The sequence below is a fragment of the Enhydra lutris genome, unplaced genomic scaffold (genome assembly GCF_002288905.1).
Source record: "Enhydra lutris kenyoni isolate GAN:26980312 unplaced genomic scaffold, ASM228890v2 scaffoldscaffold44, whole genome shotgun sequence".
Lineage (NCBI taxonomy): Eukaryota > Metazoa > Chordata > Mammalia > Carnivora > Mustelidae > Enhydra > Enhydra lutris.
This window is the reverse complement of record NW_019154128.1, coordinates 7,139,895-7,159,564: the sequence shown is the minus strand read 5'-3', so window position 1 is coordinate 7,159,564 and position 19,670 is coordinate 7,139,895. Positions and strand designations below refer to the sequence as shown.

Genomic DNA, 19,670 nt, shown 5'->3' with positions numbered 1-19,670 from the left:
CTCCAGATTGTGTCACAAGACTCTGGCTGTTATTTCTGTTTCTCAAACACAGTTGGCATCACCTTCATGAAGGGCATGTCTCACACTGCGGGACACACTCTCATTCAGAGCATGTGCATGTGACTGAGACCAGAGTATACAGGCGTGACAATCTCCACCTCACGAGTCTTCAGCTCTGGTATGCGGCAGGACAGGTGGACACATGAGCTACCTAGGAAACAAAGGGAAGAGGGAGTCAGGGAAAGTGGTTAGCATGGCTGAGGGAGGGAGGAGGTGAATTCAAGGTGCCAGATAGGACAGTGGTTATAGGTGAGAAGGGGAGGGCTTCAAAACCCATCCTCATATTAGAGGGGTGTTTGTCTTATCTGAGTCTAGGGGCCCATGTGTCTAACAGGATAGTTGGGCTAGGGGCGGGTGGGAAGCATCAGAATACGAAGAAAAAAACAAGGAAAAGTATAATTTTAATTTCTACATGACTGCACAGATCAATTTTACTATCAACTTGTAAACTGTTTAAAAACCTTCACTGTATAAATGGTGAGATGTGTTTATTTCACCAACAATGCTAGTTGTTGGTGAACTATCACCATCACGATGGGGCCTTGGGCTTAGAAGAACAGGTGTTCCCAACCCTGGCTGCACGTTGGAATCATCTGGGAGGTTTTTTCTTTTTTTTTAAGATTGCATTTATTTATTTGACACAGAGAGAGAGGTCCCAAGTAGGCAGAGAGGCAGGCAGAGAGAGAGTGGGGTGGGGGGGGTGTGTGGAAGCAGGCTCCCTGCTGAGCAGAGAGCCCAATGTGGGGCTTGATCCCGGGACCCTGAGATCATGACCTGAGCCAAAGGCAGAGGCTTAACCCACTGAGCCACCCAGCTGTCCCCACCTGGGAGTTTCAATAACACTGGCATTTGGGCCTCAGCCCCAGAGAGTTTCACGTGACTGATCTGGGAGTCAGGGGTCCAGATCTCTCTCCTGGTGATCCTAAGGTTTCAAAAACCACACTCTTAAAAAGGAATCCTAAAGAGATGGGGCCATCTGATGAATTCTCACAATACCATGTTACTGGCCATAGAGTTGAGCCCGTTCCTTGGAGCAAGAGGAAACAGATGCAAACACTGGAACCAGATAAAATTTTTTTTTTTTTTAAAGAGAAATTATCATCATTCCAGACCACAAGGCAGCATTTGGACTGATGCATTATTGCTGCTGTTTTCTTTATCTGGGCCAGCGCCTGCCCAGCCTGGAAGGGATATAGGAAGGGAGGGTGTGAGTTCTGTTAGGACGGAAGCCATCATCATCTACTCAATGTCTCCTCAGAGGAGGATGGCTCATTAGGGCCTCAAAACAAATCAGGGTCCAGTCACTTGCTAGAGGAGTGGAAATGGAAGAGCTACTTCCAAGCCCCTGGCTGTTGGGCTTAGAGCCCAAGCCAACTACTCTGGTACTTCAGCCTCCTTCCCTCCGTGCACCAAGGTTCACATCTGGCCATTCATTGCATTCCTCGGAGTACCGATTCTCTCGTGCAAATTGAGTGGATGGGAGTAGGTGGGTCTTAAGCTGAAAAGAATTACCAGGTCTGGCCAAGAATTCTGGTATCAAGACTGTACCACCTGTAAGCTCCTTTTTCACCTGGGCACATCAATAATAACAAATAGCAAGGTACTCCTGTGTTCTATTATCCTTGTGCGGGTGCTGGTTTACAGTAGTAATTTATGTCACCTCCCCATGATATGGGTGCTGATACGATCCCTTTTCACAGAAGAAGAAACGGAGGTACCAAGAAGTTAGTGCGTAAGAAGCCAGGGTGAGGAGGGGGCCAGGCCTCAGGCTCCAGTGGCTGACCCACACTGTCTTGTCTCTGGCTGAAAAGTGTGGGACCTGAAAGCCCACTGGTGGGTCGGGAGCTCGATTCGCCCGACTCATGCCCAGGACCCCGCAGCTGGGTGGTAGCCAGGTTAAGATGTCCAGGTGAGTCGCTCCAAAAGTCACTTCTTGTGGGATGACCGTCACTGCCCCGCGTGGGGCGGGGGCCCCAGACCCGCGAGGATGCGGGGGGCAGGGCGGCGTTCCTGGCTCCTAGGCTCCTTCGCGTAGGGCGCTGGGCACTGGGCCAGCAGGCTCCCTCCCCGGCCGGGCCCGCCCCGGCGTCTCCGCCCGCCGGCGTCCGTCCCCGCCCGCCGCGCCGGAGCTGGAGCCCGAGCCTTAGCGCAGCAGGAGCCGCGCCCCGCAGTTCCCGGGCGCGAGGGCGGTGCTGCTCCTGCTCGTGCCCGCGCCCGGACCCGGGAGCCGACCCGGAGCGCGCGGCAGCGGCCGGGAGGGGCGGGAGCGCGGTCGGCCGGCGCCCCCAGAAACCCCGGCATGTGACCGCCGTGCGCCTGCGCCCCGGAGCTCCCGAGCCCCTCGCCCAGCTCCCGGGGCGCTCGCCCCGCCGCGCTGGGCTCGGGGCCGTCGGGGGCTCGCCCAGGTAGGAGGAATCTGCAGTGTGCCTGGCTGGCTGGCTGGCTGGCTGGCTGGCAGGGCAGGCGGGGGTGGGGGGTACCCGCCGTGGCTTTGACACCTTTCCCCTCTGCACCGACTGCGCAGAAAGCGTCCTTCCTCCGTCCCCCTTGCTTGTTAGTTTGTTGTGGAAGAAGGTGATGGCGGGGAAATCTGGGGGGGGAGGGGGGTTGTTTGTTTGTATTCCTGTGTGAAGCCGGAATAAGGGTTGTTCAAATGCCTTTGGTGTGTGGCGGGTGGGGGTGTTGGTTTGCGACGGTCCTGGAGGGTTGTTCCAGGGTGTGTGTGGGGGGGGTGGGGGGGGAATTTAAGTAAATTGCTTCCAGGCATTTGAATCTGGCCAAGTTCAGCTGCTTTGGGAGTGTCCCTCTCAGGGATTTAGGCTCAGAGGGGTCAGTCTGGTCAACAAGATTAGGGAAGAAGGGTCTACACAGTTGGGGAGGGTAACTTGTGCCGCCCCCTCCCTCCCCCAGCCCCCTAGGGAAGGGCTGATGCTGGGTGTAGCTACAGACATGCAAAAGGCATTTATTCGCAGCAGGCGGGGCCAGTACTTCACAGTTAATAAGACCCTTTACATTTCTTTTTTATCCCCCCAGCAGTCTTGTGAGAGACATGATATTATCACTTTCCTTTCACAGCAGAGTGAAGCAGAGCCTTACATAGGGTGACACTAACTTGGGGGACTGGCGAGTGGAGACTGGGACTGGAGAGTGGCGACTAGGACTGGAGAGTGAGCCCTTTGGACTCTAGACCTATGCCTTCTGCCTTCTGCCTTTTGGCATGTTGGCTCCCGTGACCTACCAGGTCTTTCTCCTCTGTGCTGTTGAGGGTGCTCAGATTCCTGCCAGGGGCAACTGTCCTCAGTGATTCCCACTGGCTCGAGACGTTCCCCAGATGGGCATGTTCTGGGGGTTTTAGCTCCCCAGTCTAGGAACCAAGTAAGGGATGTCTTAGCTACGGATGCTGTGGAGAAAAGGTGAGCTGAGATCCATCCATCATTGGAAGGTGCTGGCTGGGTTACCCTGGCTTGTACCAGGCTTGTGGAAGGTGAATGTATCAAATGGAACTAACTCCATGACTACTGGTGAACTGAGGAGAGCCAGGGGATGAAGCTGGGGGCGGGGGTGGGGTGCTTGGGAACTTTGCAGCCCCTTTCCCACCCTGTTTACGTGCAGCCGTGGGCACCTTTTTCTCTCTTGACTGCTTTTAATTTCTGACTTAATATTCTATGTTCACATCCTGTATTGTGTTTTGAGCTAGACAAAAACGTGGGGCCTTTAGGATGGGATTTGATGAGTGAAGGGATAGGGAACCCCTTATTTATTTTCAGTCTTATTTGGCTAGCTGCCACTGTACTGTGTGTGGAGCATGACTTACACCTGTCCACCCTTGGGTGGCCTCCATGTGGTTCCAGAAAGGATATTTGACCTGAATTCTCCATGTGACTTTCACACGGCTGAATTAAACCCCCGTTTTTAAATACGCTCTATGCTTCCTGTGTGGGATAATGTGGCAAGGCTTTCTTTATGGATTTTTTTTTAAAATAATATCTTTTGAGTAATTCTTTTGCTGTTGGTGACACACTGTTCAATATTAGATTCACTAATTTATTTAACAAATGTTTACTGAATATCTCCTATTCTGGGTCGTATTCTAAGTACGGAGGATAGAGCAGTGAATAGGAGAGATGCAAATCCCTGCCCTCTAATGGCTGTGAATCGTCTTGGTGAAGTCCCGGGACAATTGCAGTCTCTCTGCATAAGGAAGTTCTTTGAACTTTGCCTCTTTGAATGGGGTGTGGGCACCCTGGCTGCCCACAGGCAGGACACCATTCAGTGTCTCCAGGAGAGAAGGCAGGAAGGTAATGGGTGCAGACATGGCGCCTGGGTTCCTGAGGATTGGCAGGGGGTGCTGAGATATACTCTAGGGCCCAGTTGTGCACTTGGATGGGGGATGATGGAAAGCGTGTGCTTGGGACGCATGGGGGGGCGCAGGGGAGATGGGCGTCCACCTGGAAACAGGTAGAGATGTTGTCAACAGAACGTCTTATTGATCAGCTTCAAAGCTGGACAGTTGCAGTGAAATTACCATAGCACAGGGGTTAGGGAGGTACAGAGCATCAGCTGCATATGGACCCACTGTGAACTTGTCAGCTGAAGGACAGCAGGCATCAGGAGGCACTGGGACTCACTGGCTGTGGTCCAGCCCCATGATGTTCCCCATTGCTACTGTGCACAGGAATTGGGTTTGTGTTTTCCTTTCTTTGAGGTTTTGAGGTCATCATGCGGGCTTGCAGAATCTGTGTTGTCAGCAGCCTTGTTCCTCGCTCCCTCCACCCTTGTCCTTGCCTGCTGTGACCCCAGGAAGTGGACTGCAGCTTCAGAGCCATGCTCAGCGCTTGGGAGTACTTGGAGGAGCCCTGGCCCCAGACTGCTCTCACCAAGCGCTGAAAGGGGCTAGGGTTTCCGAAGGTCCCTCGTCACCTGCATGCCTTTGAACTGGGCGCTGTCTCCTCATCTCATACACGTGGCAGAGTAGTGGATTCTTTGTTTCTTTTTTCCATTCCTATCTGTTCCAGAAAGGATTTATAAGATGCCATGGGTTAAAAATCGGATGAAAGAAAACCAAGAGTGGAGATGAAGTGGGCCTGCAGTGAGTCTAGAAATGTGTCACATGTAAACTTTCATGAAGTACAGATTTGCAGAGTTGCCAAGTGTGGCTGCAAATACAGAGGGAAGCCTGTTCCCTACCCTTGCCTGAACCTTAGCAGTGCCTGAGGCGCTCTGATGAGAAATGGCAGGACTTGACCACAGAGCAAACAAACTAGCGTGTCTGGCCGGTGTTTTTAAAGCCTCAGGTGGTTCTGACGTGTAGCCAGTGTGGACGACACTGGTGTACTTTCCTGCCGAGGCTGTAGGAGAGGGGAGACCTGGTGGGGCACAGCCATCTGTGTCTTCAAGATGAAAAGAAAGTGCTCAGAAGTAAAAGAATTCCTGGGATGGAGAAAAGTAGGACCTTTCCCCTGCAGGTCCCCATTTAGGAGGAGCAATTTTAGGCTGTCTTTTGAAATAATTCTCCATTGTCAGTGCAGTTGGGTAACCGAGTTTCAGCTGGACTTAGGATGCTAGTAGGAGGTGGGGGAGGTGGCCTGTGCACCCTGAGTTCTGCACATGCAGCTTCCCAAACCAGAGAATGTTAAGGACCCCAACAGATACAGCCTATGACTCCTGACCCTGAGATCAATCAAGAGTTAAATGCTGTCACTTTGATCAGTGCCTCTCAGCTAGTTAGAATCCCTTACCCCCTTTAATGCAAATATTTACAATTATGAAACGATATAAGAAAACTTACCCATAATGGAATTTCCAACTAGTTAGTATAATAGCTAGATGTAAAGAACCACTGTGTGGATGGGTGGTTGAGCAGAGCCAAACTAGAACCCAGCAAAGCCACTTAATGTATTATGGCTCCAAGTGTGGTCCGGAACAAAGGCATCCTAGTGGGGATCCAGGTACCCCTGAATGATGAGTGACTTTTGCTCAAGGTCTAAGGTCTATATGGTAGTCAAAGCTAGTCTCCTCTCTGTTTTCACAGTAATCACATCCCTGGAAAATTCAGTATGTCTGAAACATGTGCCAACAATGTATATTCTGTGTAAGTGTAGGGTAGAATTAGGCGCTGGGCTCTCCAAATGGTAAATGATGTGCATGGCTTGGAGGTCATGCAGGACAAGAGACAGTCTTTACTTTGCAGAACTGCCCTGTGTTGTTCTGGAAGTGACTCTACCACTCGGTGCTTTGTTGTGATCACCCAAAGTGTCCCCTTCTCCGTACTTTCAAAAGTGTTCCCCTTAGCAGCCATACCAGCCTCTTTGAGAACCAAGGGTTTGCCCCTCATCATCACTTGGTAGTAAGTGATTAAAGCCCTAATGTCACTTTGCACCCTAACTTAGCAGGGTGCAGATGCAGTGGAAGCAGCCATCCAGAGTGATTCATGTTGATAGTTATGGGGTCCTATTGGTGGTGATGAAATCAGGATGGTGGGCCCATGTGCTGTGAAATGTGGCTAGTAAGGGACACAAAGGAACTTTGGGGGAGGATAGAAATGGTCTGTATCTTGATGGAGTACTCCTGGGGTATACAGTTGTTACAGTTAATGGAATTCTACACAGGTGTACCATATGCCCGGGGTATACAGTTGCCTCGGTTAATGGGATTCTACACGGGTATACCGTATTCTCGAGTATACAGTTGTCATGGTTAATGGAATTCTACGTGGGTATACTGTATTCCTGGGGTATATAGCTGTCACAGTTAATGGAATTCTACACAGGTATACTGTATTCCCGGGGTATACAGTTGTCACAGTTAATGGGATTCTACACTTGAGACTTACTATGTGTTTCCCTCTATGCATATTATATCTTGGTAAAAAAAAAAACAAAAAACAAAAAAACAAACAAACCAAGAGGAGTGAAGACAAAGAAAAATTCATGTAGAGAATGTCTAGTCCCCCGTGATTACCTGTAACACTCACTTTGAGAAACAGAACTATTGTGGTGGGCTGGTGGGCAGTGCTTGGGGACAAGTCCTGGGAGGCAGGATTCAGGTATGGAACTTTTGGCAAGTGGAATGGGAGCTGTGCACGAGAGCTAACAGGGTCAGGCAGATCACTCGAGAGGAGACAAGGGCTGGGAGAGCAGAGCCTTTCCCATTGCTGGGTCTGGTTGCTGTGGTCCAGGAGCACAGGTTCATTGTGGAGAAATGCACACTGTGTGAAAACTCAGTCCAGCCATCAAGAGGCCCTGGTCTGGCCATTCCTGTCCGTAGCCCTCTGCTGATGGTAATCCTGTCCCTCTGTGCCTTATTCTTCCCTTTTCTGTTAAAACCCACGTGAAACCACATCTGGTGGCTTCATGCCTTGTCATAGCTGAACAACTTGGACAGCCTAGTGACACCTAAAACCTCTGTGACTACTTTCCCTTTATCTCCATATCCCTGTCCATGATAGCCTTTGATGACTAAAAAACTTTTCTTGTCTCATTTGTGTGAGTAAATAAGCCTGATGAATCTGCTGTGAGCCACGCATTTGGATTTTCTGATAGGAAGATGGCCAAAATTTCAGTGTTTCTCAGACCTTCTGGGATGATGAGTGTTTCTATTGCCTCCATCATGGGTGTGGTTTTGTCTACTCATAGTTCTGTAGAACTCTTTCTCTGGAGGAAAATCAGGGATAGCCATGCTGAACGAATGCATAATAGGGTTTTAGGATGTCTGTGTATGGTGGGGTATGTGTCACTCTTCTCTGCATAACAGAAACGGTTCTATTATACTGTGGTGACTCCCAGACTCCTTTGTGTCCACATCCTTGGTCTCCTTCCTTTCTTGAGCGTGGAACCATCCTGGGGGGCCTCCTTGATGTTAGGGTGAGGTTGCTCTGTCTGGCCCCATGGGTGTGACGTTGTGTGGCCCTTATAGTTCCATTTCCCATGACTAGGACCAGGTAGAGATGATTGTTGTCTATGCAGGACAGTGCCTCCCAGATTTTACCAGCAAAGGACTCCTCTTGAGAAATGAAAAGTAGATGCTCAGTCTAGCTCTCTAAAGTGGCTCCCTCAAGGGCCATTTCTTTGATGACTCATACTTCAGCTCTGGGAGATTTTTCTTTCCATTTCGGAATATAGCTGTGTTTTCTCTAATGTAAAAACGACTCCGCCCAGAAAATCCTTGAGGCAAACCAGAATCCCAGAAGTTAGATTTGGAGTTCCCTGGCTGTCTGCAGCTTCTTGGGGATTTGCAGGTTCTAGATTAAGAAACAGGGACTTGTGTAAGCCCAGAATTCTAAAGAATTTTCCACAATCACATGGTTCTGTGGTTTTATGAGTAAGTTCCTTTATACATCTTGTCTTGAAAACTGACATTTTTGGTCTTAACAAAACTGGAGACTATGTAATTGATGTTTGAGTCCTTGTAACAGGTGAAGATCATAATTATAGACTTGATTTTAATACCATGCCCCATTCCCCATATGTGTTCACGATGGTTCTCAGCAGAACATGGAGATTGTGACAGTTTGTGAGCTGAAAAACCTGCTTTCCTCTTTGCTTCTTTCAGGGACTGTGCACAGGCCCTTCCCAGTTACAGTCAATTAGTCAGAGCCCAATTCTCTATTTTTCTGTTGTGTCAAATATACATATATACATATGTCGAATAATGCGTGGGATGGGAAGTTGTATTAAACGATGCTGTGTATGTATTTGTCAGGCACTCAGTGTGAAGAGTGAGCTAGTAGGAGTACCAGTAGGGTTTCTGTTTAAATTTCAGATGTAGGACCCTTCAGGTCTCCAGAAGGAGGAATGGGAGGAGGCTTTTGCTGGTGTTATCTCTCTCTTCTTGGGTTTCTACAGAGGTGTGGCTCCTGCAGAACTACCCTTAGAGCCAAGTAAGAGAGGTCCCATGCAGGCCCCATACTTTGGAGGGTCGTGCACTGCTTCTCAGCTGGCCTCGGGCCTCAGCATGGCCAGGAGTCTGTGGGGCTAAAAGAATGTGCTTCCTTGGAGCCTGTGTACACCAGCATGGCCATAATCCAGGCACCTGGGACCCGGGAGATTCCTTGTCCAAACAGCCTGGGCAGAGCACACACACAGGTCTCTCCCCCTGTGGACTCCGCAGCCACCATGCCTGCCTGGTCTGCTGAGTGGCCCGAACTGTACGGGTGGGGGGAGGGTAGATTTGGATGTGAGGACTGGGATGTCTATCTCTATGCACTCTCAGGGCACCTCATGATATGTGACGGAGCTGGGGGGCCATCTAGGGAGTCTAGCTGGGAGGCTGACGTGGACAGGAAGAGCACAAGCCACGTGGGGAACTCGTCCGTGTAGATGCTGTGTGGGACAGCGCAGCCTGCTTCCAGAACCTTGTGCCCGCCGCCCCCTCCCAGAGGTGGACCCACAGGGGGCATGTGTCTTCATGAGGTCTGGGGTGTGTCTGATGCGTGCCACCTCTGTCCTGTGCCTGGCTTTTGGCCTGGCAGGCAAGACACACAATGTGGGGGAATTCCTCAGGAATAAGAAGGAAATTCCTCAAGGTTGTGGGAAAATTCTTCAGGAATAAGAAGGCATTAATAGAGGAAGGCACCCCTTCCCTCTGCACCGGAGCCCCTGGGCCTTGTGGAAGCCTCATGGGTTCTGGCGGCTGTCCCTCCATCCCCCAGCTGTCACTTTCACTGCATCTGTGCAGGGTATGGAGTTCCTCGCAGATGGACAGGACGGCGCTAGGAGATGAGCGGATCTTCTGTTGGGGGCCTGCTCATCATTAACCCTTACACCCCATCTCTGCTTCTGTAGTTGAGTCTCATTTCCTGGTGCTCTGGTCTCATTTCCACTTTTCTCTCTAACAAACAAGAGGCTTCGCACATATCTGCCGTGTGCCACAGAGCCGTGGTGTGTACCGGTTTCCAAGTACATTATGATCACAAAGAGTGAGGGGAACTGTACTCCGGAAGTTCATGATGGATCGCTTTTTTGCGTGAGGGTCATAGAAAGCTCTGCTTCCTGTTTTCCTACCTGCATGGGAATGAACCAGGCTGCTGGGGGCGGCGGGGTGACCAGCCAGGGCCCCCTGTCATGCTGGGGCCCGGTCCGGTGTCAGTACCTCGGTGTGCCCCCCCCTCCCCGCCCCCACCCAGACCCCTGCACTCCTGCTGGAATCAGCTGTGGAGGGGATGGTAGGCAGGGTGGAAAGTTTCATGTGTAATACAGATGTCACTGCCTGTAAGGGTAGGAAAGGAGCTGTGTGTTAATTTATTGGGAGCATTAATCCTTCTCTCTCCCTTCATCCTTTTATTTTATGTGGAAAATTCCTCTGAACAATAAATAACACAATAGAATAGATCTGTGACTTTTTTATTGTCAGTACTTTCTAAAAATATATTTTGAGTTTTATTTGTAAACTGATTTCAAAAATCACAGCAGGTTTTGCCCAGTTGCCTCTGGACAAGGGAGGTTGACTTAGCCAGTATCCCTTCTGGAGGGAATTGTGCCCAGTGTCTGGTCCTGCTCCTTCTGCTCTCCCTCAGCGTCCTCCCTGGCTTCCTGGCTGTGCAGCCTTTGTGTCACCCTGAAGTAGTAATCTTCCCTTTCCAGTGTGGTTCCCAGCCTCATAATGCTTCCCCTAGCATTTCTCTTCTCTGACTCACACTCAGTACCTGTATTCCAACCTTTCTCCCCCTTGATTCGAGGCCAGGTTTTCCTCCCTGTGTAGTCTAATGTGAAGACGTTGGGTAGATGATTCTTTCTCTCCCTCCCTCCCTTCCTCGCTTCCTTCCTGAGCTCTTACCACAATGCAAGATGAGTAGGATGGGGCCCTCTTCACAGGAGTATGGGAGAGGGAGACAGTCTTCTCTGTACCTTTCTCTCCTAGCCCAGGTAGGGAAGGGCAGCCACCAGGGGAGCCCTGGGTCCCAGAGCCAGAGGTATGAGGCACCAGGTGCCCTGGGTCAGGTGGAACCTATGTGACTTGGTGTTCCTGGCTGTGGAGCAGGGGGGCGTCTACTGGGGCCCCTGGGAGAAGCCTCACATCAGAATCGGCTCAGAGCTGGTGGGAAGTCACAGAAGAAGCAGGCGGACTGGGAAGATTAGAACCAAGTGACAGGCCTGGGGAGCCCTGTGGAGACACCACGGAGGGAGAATGGCAGATGGCAAGGAGCAGAAGCCATGAACCAATAGCAGAGGATGGGGAGAAGAGACAGTGACTATAAAAGTTCTTTTAGAGACTTTTGGGGCAAAGAGGAAGAAGGGAAGTGAAGTGGTTTGAGGGACTTGGGAAGTCAAGTCTGCAAGAGGTTTCCTGGACTTTCCAAATCCATTCATTCCTCTTGCCCATCCTTCTCCTCGTCCTCACCCTGTTCATTTCTCTGTCACTCTCCCTATGGGTCCCCCCACACTGTGCTCATTTCTGGGCCACACTGATGGAGGTGGGGAGGGCACTGTGCTTCGGACAGAGGATGGGAAGATCAGGGAGCCTTTGATTTTGTGTTTCAATTGATGTGGATAAGTCTCTGTGCCTCTGACCCCTTAATGTGATGCTGTGTACCTTCCTGTAAACCTAACATGAATGCCAGGTGCTGCTTAGTCCATTTTAATCTAAGCGGAGTGTTTGGTGTTGTATTAGTCAGGCTGTTTTATGGATTGGACATGAAAAGGCCTTATGCTTCAGCCTGACCAGTGTTGCAAAGGCCTGAGGAAATCAGTCAGACCTGAAGCAAATACCAGACTCCGAAATAACCCAAGTAAACCGTAAAAACCAGGGAATGGGTGGTGGAATGCCTATAGGGCACATCACAGTTCAGCTTTTCGGGAAGTTCTTTCAGATTCTGTCATTGGGAATGCAGGTGTATCGATAAGCTTGCTAGAAGGAAGCCTGAGGACGCACAGTGTGCCTGCCCTTGAAAAGGGCCTGTTCATGTTCTCCCTGGCATCTGGTTCATTCTCTGAGCTCTGTTCTCCCAGGGCATAAAGTGGTGAGGTGCCCACAGGTGGTACCACCCTTCTGCCTGCCTGGGCCAGCTAAGTGCCAGGTTTCGTGCGGCTATTCCAGGAGAGGTGGTGGTTGTCGACCTCTGGGTATTCCTCACCCCCCCCCGCCCCTCAATTTTCTGAAACCGTTGTCTCAGAGGACTGTGGAGCGTGGTGCCCTTTAAACATGCTGACTCATTTTTGTCAGTTTGTTTTGGTTGGTTTTGGACGCTTCTCAAGGTCTGGGCAGCAGTCGGTGCCTAGAAGCTCCCTCACTGCAGCTCACACTGGTGTGCGTGCTTCCTTCCCCAGGTAGAGTCGCCCCTTGAGGATGCTGACTCCGTGCTGAGAATCAGGACCCCTTCACACAAGGAAGAGCCGTGTCCAAGGTAATGGTTGCTTCCCCCACCAGGGGGCCTGCGGGCCGTTTCCCATAGAGGGCTGGAGTCTCCAGCCTCAGCTTCAGGTGATCCCGGCGTGTCTCTCAAGGTGCACGGAACGTTCTGTTTGTCCGCCCACGTTCCTCTGGGACAACTCTGTGGTTTTATCTGAGTTCTGAAGGGGTCTGTGACCCCACCGAGGGCCACTGCTCACCCACTTTCCGGGATCACTTACCGATCGCTAAGGTTATGACCGGTGTGCTAATGGCTCCCAGTGCACTGTGTGCTGTCCAGTTCCAGCACATGCCGGGCCCTGTGTCCGTGTCACTCAGCTTTCAGCTGACACTTGGAGTCTCCGTTTCTGTTGGAGGCGACACTGCTGGCTAGCCCCAGCAGACCCAGGCCCAGTGGTGCTGTGAGCGACATCCTTTGGGCCTCTCTTTGGGCTGTCTGTGCATTCTGGAACCTGTCCCTCCTACCTGGCCCAGCCCTCACTGGTCCCCACCTGAGTGAATCAGGGTTGGTGCATCCCAGACCCGCTCCGTCACCCCTCCTTTCGCAGGCCTCTGAGCAGTTCTCAGATCCACCCCCTTCTGTCTGTCCTTCACTGCTGGCTGGCTCAGGCCACATCCCCTCTCATGTGGACACCCCCTCACGGCTGCCTGCTCTCTCCACCTACCCTCTTGTCTCCGGTTTATATTCCACACAGGTGCCAAGATCTCTGTGAAATCTGATTGTACACCACCCTGTAGCATAACACCTTTAAGTGAGTCTCTTTTTTGCCACCTGCGACTTGCAGCCCCAACTCCAAGCTGTCCTTGGGCTCCGTGTTCTGGGCATTGTCAGCTTCCCCAGCTTTGCTTCTTGGCTTCCCACCTTTGGTTTATGCTCCAGAAGTAGATGTGCTTCCCACCACCTCCTGAGGTTCAGGTAACCCCTTCCAGGAACCCTCCTCCAGGCTGAGTTAGGGCCCTGGGCGTTGCTGTCCCCAAAGACACCTCTGCATCATTGGATAACTCTGTGGCCCTGCCTGCTTTCCACGCTGGCTGATGAGCTCCTTGACCCAGACCCTGGTTGTTATTCCTGTGTGTTCCCAGGGCCATGTGTAGCTGCAGGTGTGCAGTAGATATCCAGCATACAATTGCTGAATTCAGCAGTGACCGAAGGAAGGGATGAATGGATAACTGGAAACACTTCACCAAAGCTTGTACTTGTCATCAGCACGGGGGTGGTTATGATAGCTTACATTTGAGGGTGACCGTTTGCCCGATGGTTCAGTGCCCCTCACACGTGACAACCATTTTGCTTTCAGCAGCTGTCAGCCACAAATACTGCTCATGTCATCCCTGTCTCGTCAAATGGGGAATGGAAGCTTTGAGCAGAGGACAGAGGGATGTGGGAAGAAGGGGGTGTGTGGGACACAACTGTGATCACATGGGGCTTATGCCTAAATGGTGGCCATCTTGAAGAGTGGCTTCTTGCTTTATTTTTTTTATTTCATTAATTATTATTATTATTTTTTGTTTGTTTGTTTCTGGCTCTAGCACTCTGCCTTCAAATAGCACAACACAGATGCTGTTGGGAGACTTCCTCACTTGGCCAGCCTTTCAACTATTGGCAGTGCAAGTCTAGTCAGGTTTGGCATCATCCTTGAAATTTCTGTGTTGTGTGGGGGGCCTAGTGGGGTTTCTGGTAATTTTTGTCAGGAGCGTGGTTTGTTTAGTCTCGGGTGCATCTTTACGTCCCTCACTTTCACGGTCCGTCCTTGGACATATGACTCTTAACCCCATCTCATAGCCCAGAGCTGACCCCCTTGCCCTAAGGTTCTGGGGACTGATAGGGATTCAGAAAGTCCCCTGTTGAGAGGAAGGGGCTGCTCTCTTCCCTGGTTTTTCTCAGAACAGTTCTGGGGCAGGCGAAGCAAAACCTGGACCCAGGGGGTTTGGCTTCCGCGTTCCACTGTCGGAGTGGGAATGGCTCAGTGATGATCTGACTGCCCCCTCACTGGTACATATGAGGGAACTGAGGCCCAGGGAGCCATTGTGTCTAACACCACACTGCCCTGCGGTGGCAGGCCATTAGCCTTGGACTTGTATGAATCAGCATTTTCCCACAATTAATTCAGAATTACATCTTGAGATATGATCTGTATAAAACTCACCCCGGCACCTTCCGCTTCTTCTCCCATACTTAGTAATCAAACAAGTCCGATCTTGTAATTGCCTGAACTAACCGCTGGCACTGTTCACTTAGTTTCCTGGTATCTTTATATTGTTTCAGATAACTAACACCAGCTGTTGATTGGCCTGGAACCGGCCACTGGGAAATATTTTAACCCTTTATTTTCTGCTTCTCTATCATGGAGCCTTAAAACATACACTCACACAGTTACAGAAAGAGCTAATAAGCCGGGTTGCTAGACTTCTTACTTTAATAACCTAAATATAATTTAGAAGTAAATATAATAATGCAGTTAATTTGAGCGAACTCAGGGGAAGGCCAGTTTATGTGAATAAAATGTCAGAATAACAGGATATTTAAGGAATGCAGTCCTCCTGCTGTGAGGTAGGTCCAGAAGCAAGATCACATTGAGGCAGGGAGACTAATAACCCATCATCATGACTTGAGGATGAGGGTGGAAGCAGGTGGGAGTTAGTTTATATGGTTTTAGAGATTTTTCTGGAATAGTAACATTTTAATTATTGTTTCACATCCATTCCTCTCTTTTTCAGGAGAATATGAAACTGTTACTCAGGTTTGTTTGTTTTACAGCTGTACTGATTTCTTCTCTGGAAGCTGGTAAGTTAAGCATTTCCTCATTTTCTTGTCTGCTGAGAAGCCCTATTATTTAGGATACATGAAGTATCTTCCCTGACAGAATCAGTTTTTTCTCCTCACCTGTTTCTGTTGAATCCCAGAACAGAGAGCCTCCTAATCACAGAACTGTACTATACATTCTTTCACTCGTGGTTTGGGAAATTGAGGCACAGTGAGGCTAAGAGCCCAAGCTCACATAGCTAGTGTCAGAGCAGCAGCTAAGATCCAGGCCTCCAATGTCAAGGCCAGGCCTTCTCCAACTTTGTTGCCGATTGAGGAGTGTGATGGGAGATCCTGGCTTTCATTCAGAAGAGGTGTTAAGTGCAGCCATTAGGAACCCACAGCTGAGAACCATCCAGAGACATCTGGATGTCTCCATCCAGTTTCTTTGTTTTCGTTTTTAGCTTTTTTGTTTATTTATTTATTTTTTTTAGTCTGGCTTTTTTCTGTCAGCATAATTATTTTGAGATCTGTTCATATTGTATAAATGGATAGATATTATTTTATTACATGGTAGTTGTCTATTATATGGGTATTATCACCATTCATTTATCCACTCACATTTGATGGACATTTCAGCTATTTCTGGTTCTTGACTATTCAAAGTAAAGGTGCTATGAAAGTTAGCACTCAGGTCTTTGAGTGGACATATATTTTCATTCCTCTTAGGTCAATACCTGAGAGGGGGATGGCTGGGTCATATGGTAGGCTTATGTGAAACTTTTTAAGAACCTACTAAAGTGTCTTCCAAGCAGTTGTACCATTTTATATGGTCACCAGCAGTAAATGAAATTTCCACATCTCACCAACACCTGATACTGTCCACCTTTTTGATTTTAATACCTAAAGGAGTAATAGCTGTTTGTAATTTTAATTTCCATTTCTTGCTAATGATAATGAACTTCTTTTCATGTGCTTTTTTGCCCTCCATATATCATAATTCACTTTCTGTCCTTTGTCTGGTTTATGCTAATAGCTTGTCTTTTTAAAAATAACTGCTCTCAGGCTTATTGTATCCATCTTTAACTTACTGCTGTCTACTTTCAAGTGATACTATACTATTTCACATATACTATAGAAAACTTAGAACAACACACATCCACTTCTCCCTTCTTGAGCTTTGTCAGATTGTTCCTATGTTTTATTTCTTTATATGTTATAAATCTCACAATACTTTTTAAATTTTTACTTTAAACATTCAATTACTTTAAAGGAGATTTAATAATGCTATGGCTTGAGGTTCAGTAATCTTTTTTTCTGTAGTGTCAAATCTGCCATTAATCATATCCTGTGTATTTTTCAAGTCAACTTTATAGTTTCCATCACTAGAAATTCAAGTTTTAAAAAAATCTTTTTTATGTCTCAACATGTTTGATCTAATATCTTGAAGAAATGGAACACAGTGGCAATAACTATTTTAATCTATTAATTCTGTGATCTGTATCATTTCCGGGTCAGTTTTGATTGATTACTTTCATCTTTTTTTTTTTTTTGAAAGATTTTATTTATATATTTGAGAGAGAGAGAGAGAGAGAGCATGAGCACAAGTGAGGGGAGGGATGGAGAGAGAGGGAGAAGCAGACTCCTTGCTGAGCAGGGAGATGGATGCTGGGCTGGATCTCAGGACCCTGAGATCATGACCTGAGCCAAAGGCAGACGCTTAACTGACTGAACCACCCAGGCGCCCTGATGATTTTCTTCTAATCATTGATTTTATTGTCCCACTTCTTTGTACACCCCATAATTTTTGATTGAATGCTGGACACTATAGATTTTACCATTTTGGGTGCTGGGTGTTTTCGTATTACTAAAAATGTTCTTGAACCGTTCTGCTACAGTGTTGTTACTTGGAAATAGTTGATCTTTTCAGGTTTTGCTTTTAAGCTTTATTAGTCAAGATCAGAAAAAGTCTTATCTTAGGCCTAATTTGCTCCATCTAAAGGGTCAAAACCCTCTGGGTTCTCTACCTGATGTTCCATGAGCCACGAGGTTTTCCACTCCAGCTGCTGAGAACAGCAGTATGTGGTCCTGTGGGTACTCACTCCAATCCCTTTGGCAATCTTCACTCTGACCTTGGGTAGTTCCTTATGTGCTTACACTAATTGGTACTCAGCTGAAACCTTGAGGGAGACTGTACAGATCTCCAAAACCCTCTCTCTGTCTATATATCTATACAGCTTCAATCCCTTTCCTGCTCTGTCCTCCAAACTCGTGGTTTACCTGGATTTCCAGCTCTGTCTTCTCCATTCAGACAGAACCCTGGCCTTGTTTGTGTTTCCTCCTTGCAATGTCATGACCTAGAATCTCTCTCTAGGCAGTAACTTGGGAAAATTGTAGGGCTCACCTACTATGTTTTCCATCTTGCTGGCATTTCTGTCCTTTGTTCCTCGATGTCCCATGTCTTGAATATTTCATATACTTGGTCCATTTTTTCAGTTGTTCAGGTGACAGGGCAAATCTAGTCCATTTTGTACTGAAGCAGATCTGTCTCCTGCAATATTAGCACCAATCTTTAGATGAATAAAGAGGGAATAAGAGAGGTTAAATAACTTTCCCAAGGGCATACAGATAGTAAGATTTGAATATAAATCTTTCAGTCTTCCAAGATCATGCCTTTCATTATAAAGCTGTTAAAACTCCTTATGTAATATGAATTGATGCATTTTATAATTGATGCGTTTAAATGTCAATATTGCATGAAGAAACATGGACGAATTTCTCACAGACGTTGCTTTCTCTTTTTCCCTTTTCAAGACATATGTGAGGAACGGACAGAACGAGTAATCTTAGTTTCATCTGCATATGAAATTGATGTTCGTTCCTGTTTTCTTAACCCAAATGAAAAGAAAGGCCCTATAATTTGGTATAAAAATGACAGCAAGACACCTATATCTATGGATGTAGGTGCCAGGATTCATCAGCACAAAGATGAACTTTGGTTTGCTCCTGCCATGGTGGAGGATTCGGGGTATTACTTCTGCACCGTGAGGTAAGAAAGGAATCGATATGTTGCAAACATGTGTTCTGTGTGCCTGCAATAGGTAAGGACAGAAACATCTTTAATTGTGCTGAATTCACCTATTTTGATTGATTTTAGGAATGCAACTTACTGCCTCAAAATTAAAACAACCATTAAGTTTGTACAGCATGAACCTAACTTGTGTTACAACACAGAAGCTATCTTTACGCAGAGACTACCTGTTGCAGCAGATGGACAACTTGTGTGTCCCTATATGGACTTTTTTAAAGATGAAAATAATAAGTTACCAAAAATACAGTGGCAGAAGGTAATTTTATATTCAATATGGTATTTTACTTTTCCAGCAGATAGAAAAGTTTTCTGACCTAGACAATAGAGTGAATCTGCAGAGTACTTTTTCATTTGATGTATTGGTTGCTTTTGCGTGGTGAAACTTAATAGGAAATTTTTTTTTTAATTTTAAGACTGCATATATTTAATAAGTCTTACTTTCTGTTAATTTTATTTAAAACTGGATTGGGTAGCATTCCACTTCGTGTTTTGGTACCTTTGATCTACCTAGTTTGTTGGAATTTACATGGGGAATCATCTTGTTAGAGGTTAAGAAATACAAAATAATTAATATCAACGCAGAAAGGAAGTACAGCATTACTAAGAAACTATGGCATTAGCATTACGCCCTCAAACATGTTTTCCTTGCAAAGTAAATTTGTCTTCACTTGTCTTCAAAGTGCAAGGCTCACAGGCATAAAGATTTAATATCCTGGAAATGTGATTGGGATTATTGAAAAAAAATACTATATTAAAACTTGTACACAAGAAACATAGTCATATATATTCATATATGTGCTCAGCTTGCAATCATGTGTTTGGTATAAAACAGGTGTATGATGATGATTATTATAAATTTTCCTGAGGTTTTCAATTCATATATGTATGAATATATATGAATATGTACATATACATACATACACACACACACCACATGCATAAAATATTTGCCAATATGGAAAAATGGAGTTTCTTTTGCTGGTAGGCTGGGGAAAATCATTAATTGGTTTTAATACTTCCTTCCTCTCCTTCTTTCTAGGATTGCAAACCTCTACTTCTTGACAATATATACTTTAGTGGAGTGAAAGATAGACTCGTTATAGCAAATGTGACTGCAGCACATAATGGGAAATATACTTGTGGAATATTCTACATGTACTTGGGAAAGCAATATCGTGTTACCCGGGTTATAGAACTGAAGACTATAGGTGAGTCATAGCTCCAATCCTAGGAGTTTAAATCTGGGAAGGCCCAGAAACCATGGTTCTAATGGTACCTTCATTGTTCAGGGAGAAGCTAAACCCAAGAGAAGCTTGATAACTTGCCAAAGGTTGCATGGGTTTAGCTTTTTTGTTGCTAATACTGTGTACACGTTTTGCATTCCTGCTTTAGATGCAGGGCTAATTAGACAGACGGTAAGAGCTGTGTTTT

The 19,670-nt window shown here is 47.4% G+C and overlaps 1 protein-coding gene across 4 annotated transcripts in view; it reads left to right on the top strand.

Annotated features, from left to right (window-relative positions):
* LOC111155931 (interleukin 1 receptor type 1) overlaps positions 1 to 19,670 on the top strand; it is a 72,126-nt gene that overhangs the window by 36,030 nt on the left and 16,426 nt on the right. For 2 of the 4 annotated variants that reach the window (XM_022516411.1, XM_022516412.1), the window contains exons 2-7: positions 12,324 to 12,400; positions 13,936 to 14,027; positions 15,124 to 15,190; positions 17,963 to 18,197; positions 18,306 to 18,495; positions 19,279 to 19,447. In XM_022516411.1, the coding sequence (XP_022372119.1) occupies positions 15,130 to 15,190; positions 17,963 to 18,197; positions 18,306 to 18,495; positions 19,279 to 19,447 (655 nt within the window). In that variant the 5' untranslated portion in view covers positions 12,324 to 12,400; positions 13,936 to 14,027; positions 15,124 to 15,129. Of the gene's footprint in view, positions 1 to 2,343; positions 2,466 to 12,323; positions 12,401 to 13,104; positions 13,158 to 13,935; positions 14,028 to 15,123; positions 15,191 to 17,962; positions 18,198 to 18,305; positions 18,496 to 19,278; positions 19,448 to 19,670 lie in introns of those variants that run through there. The other 2 variants (XM_022516410.1, XM_022516413.1) reach the window with 2 other exon arrangements.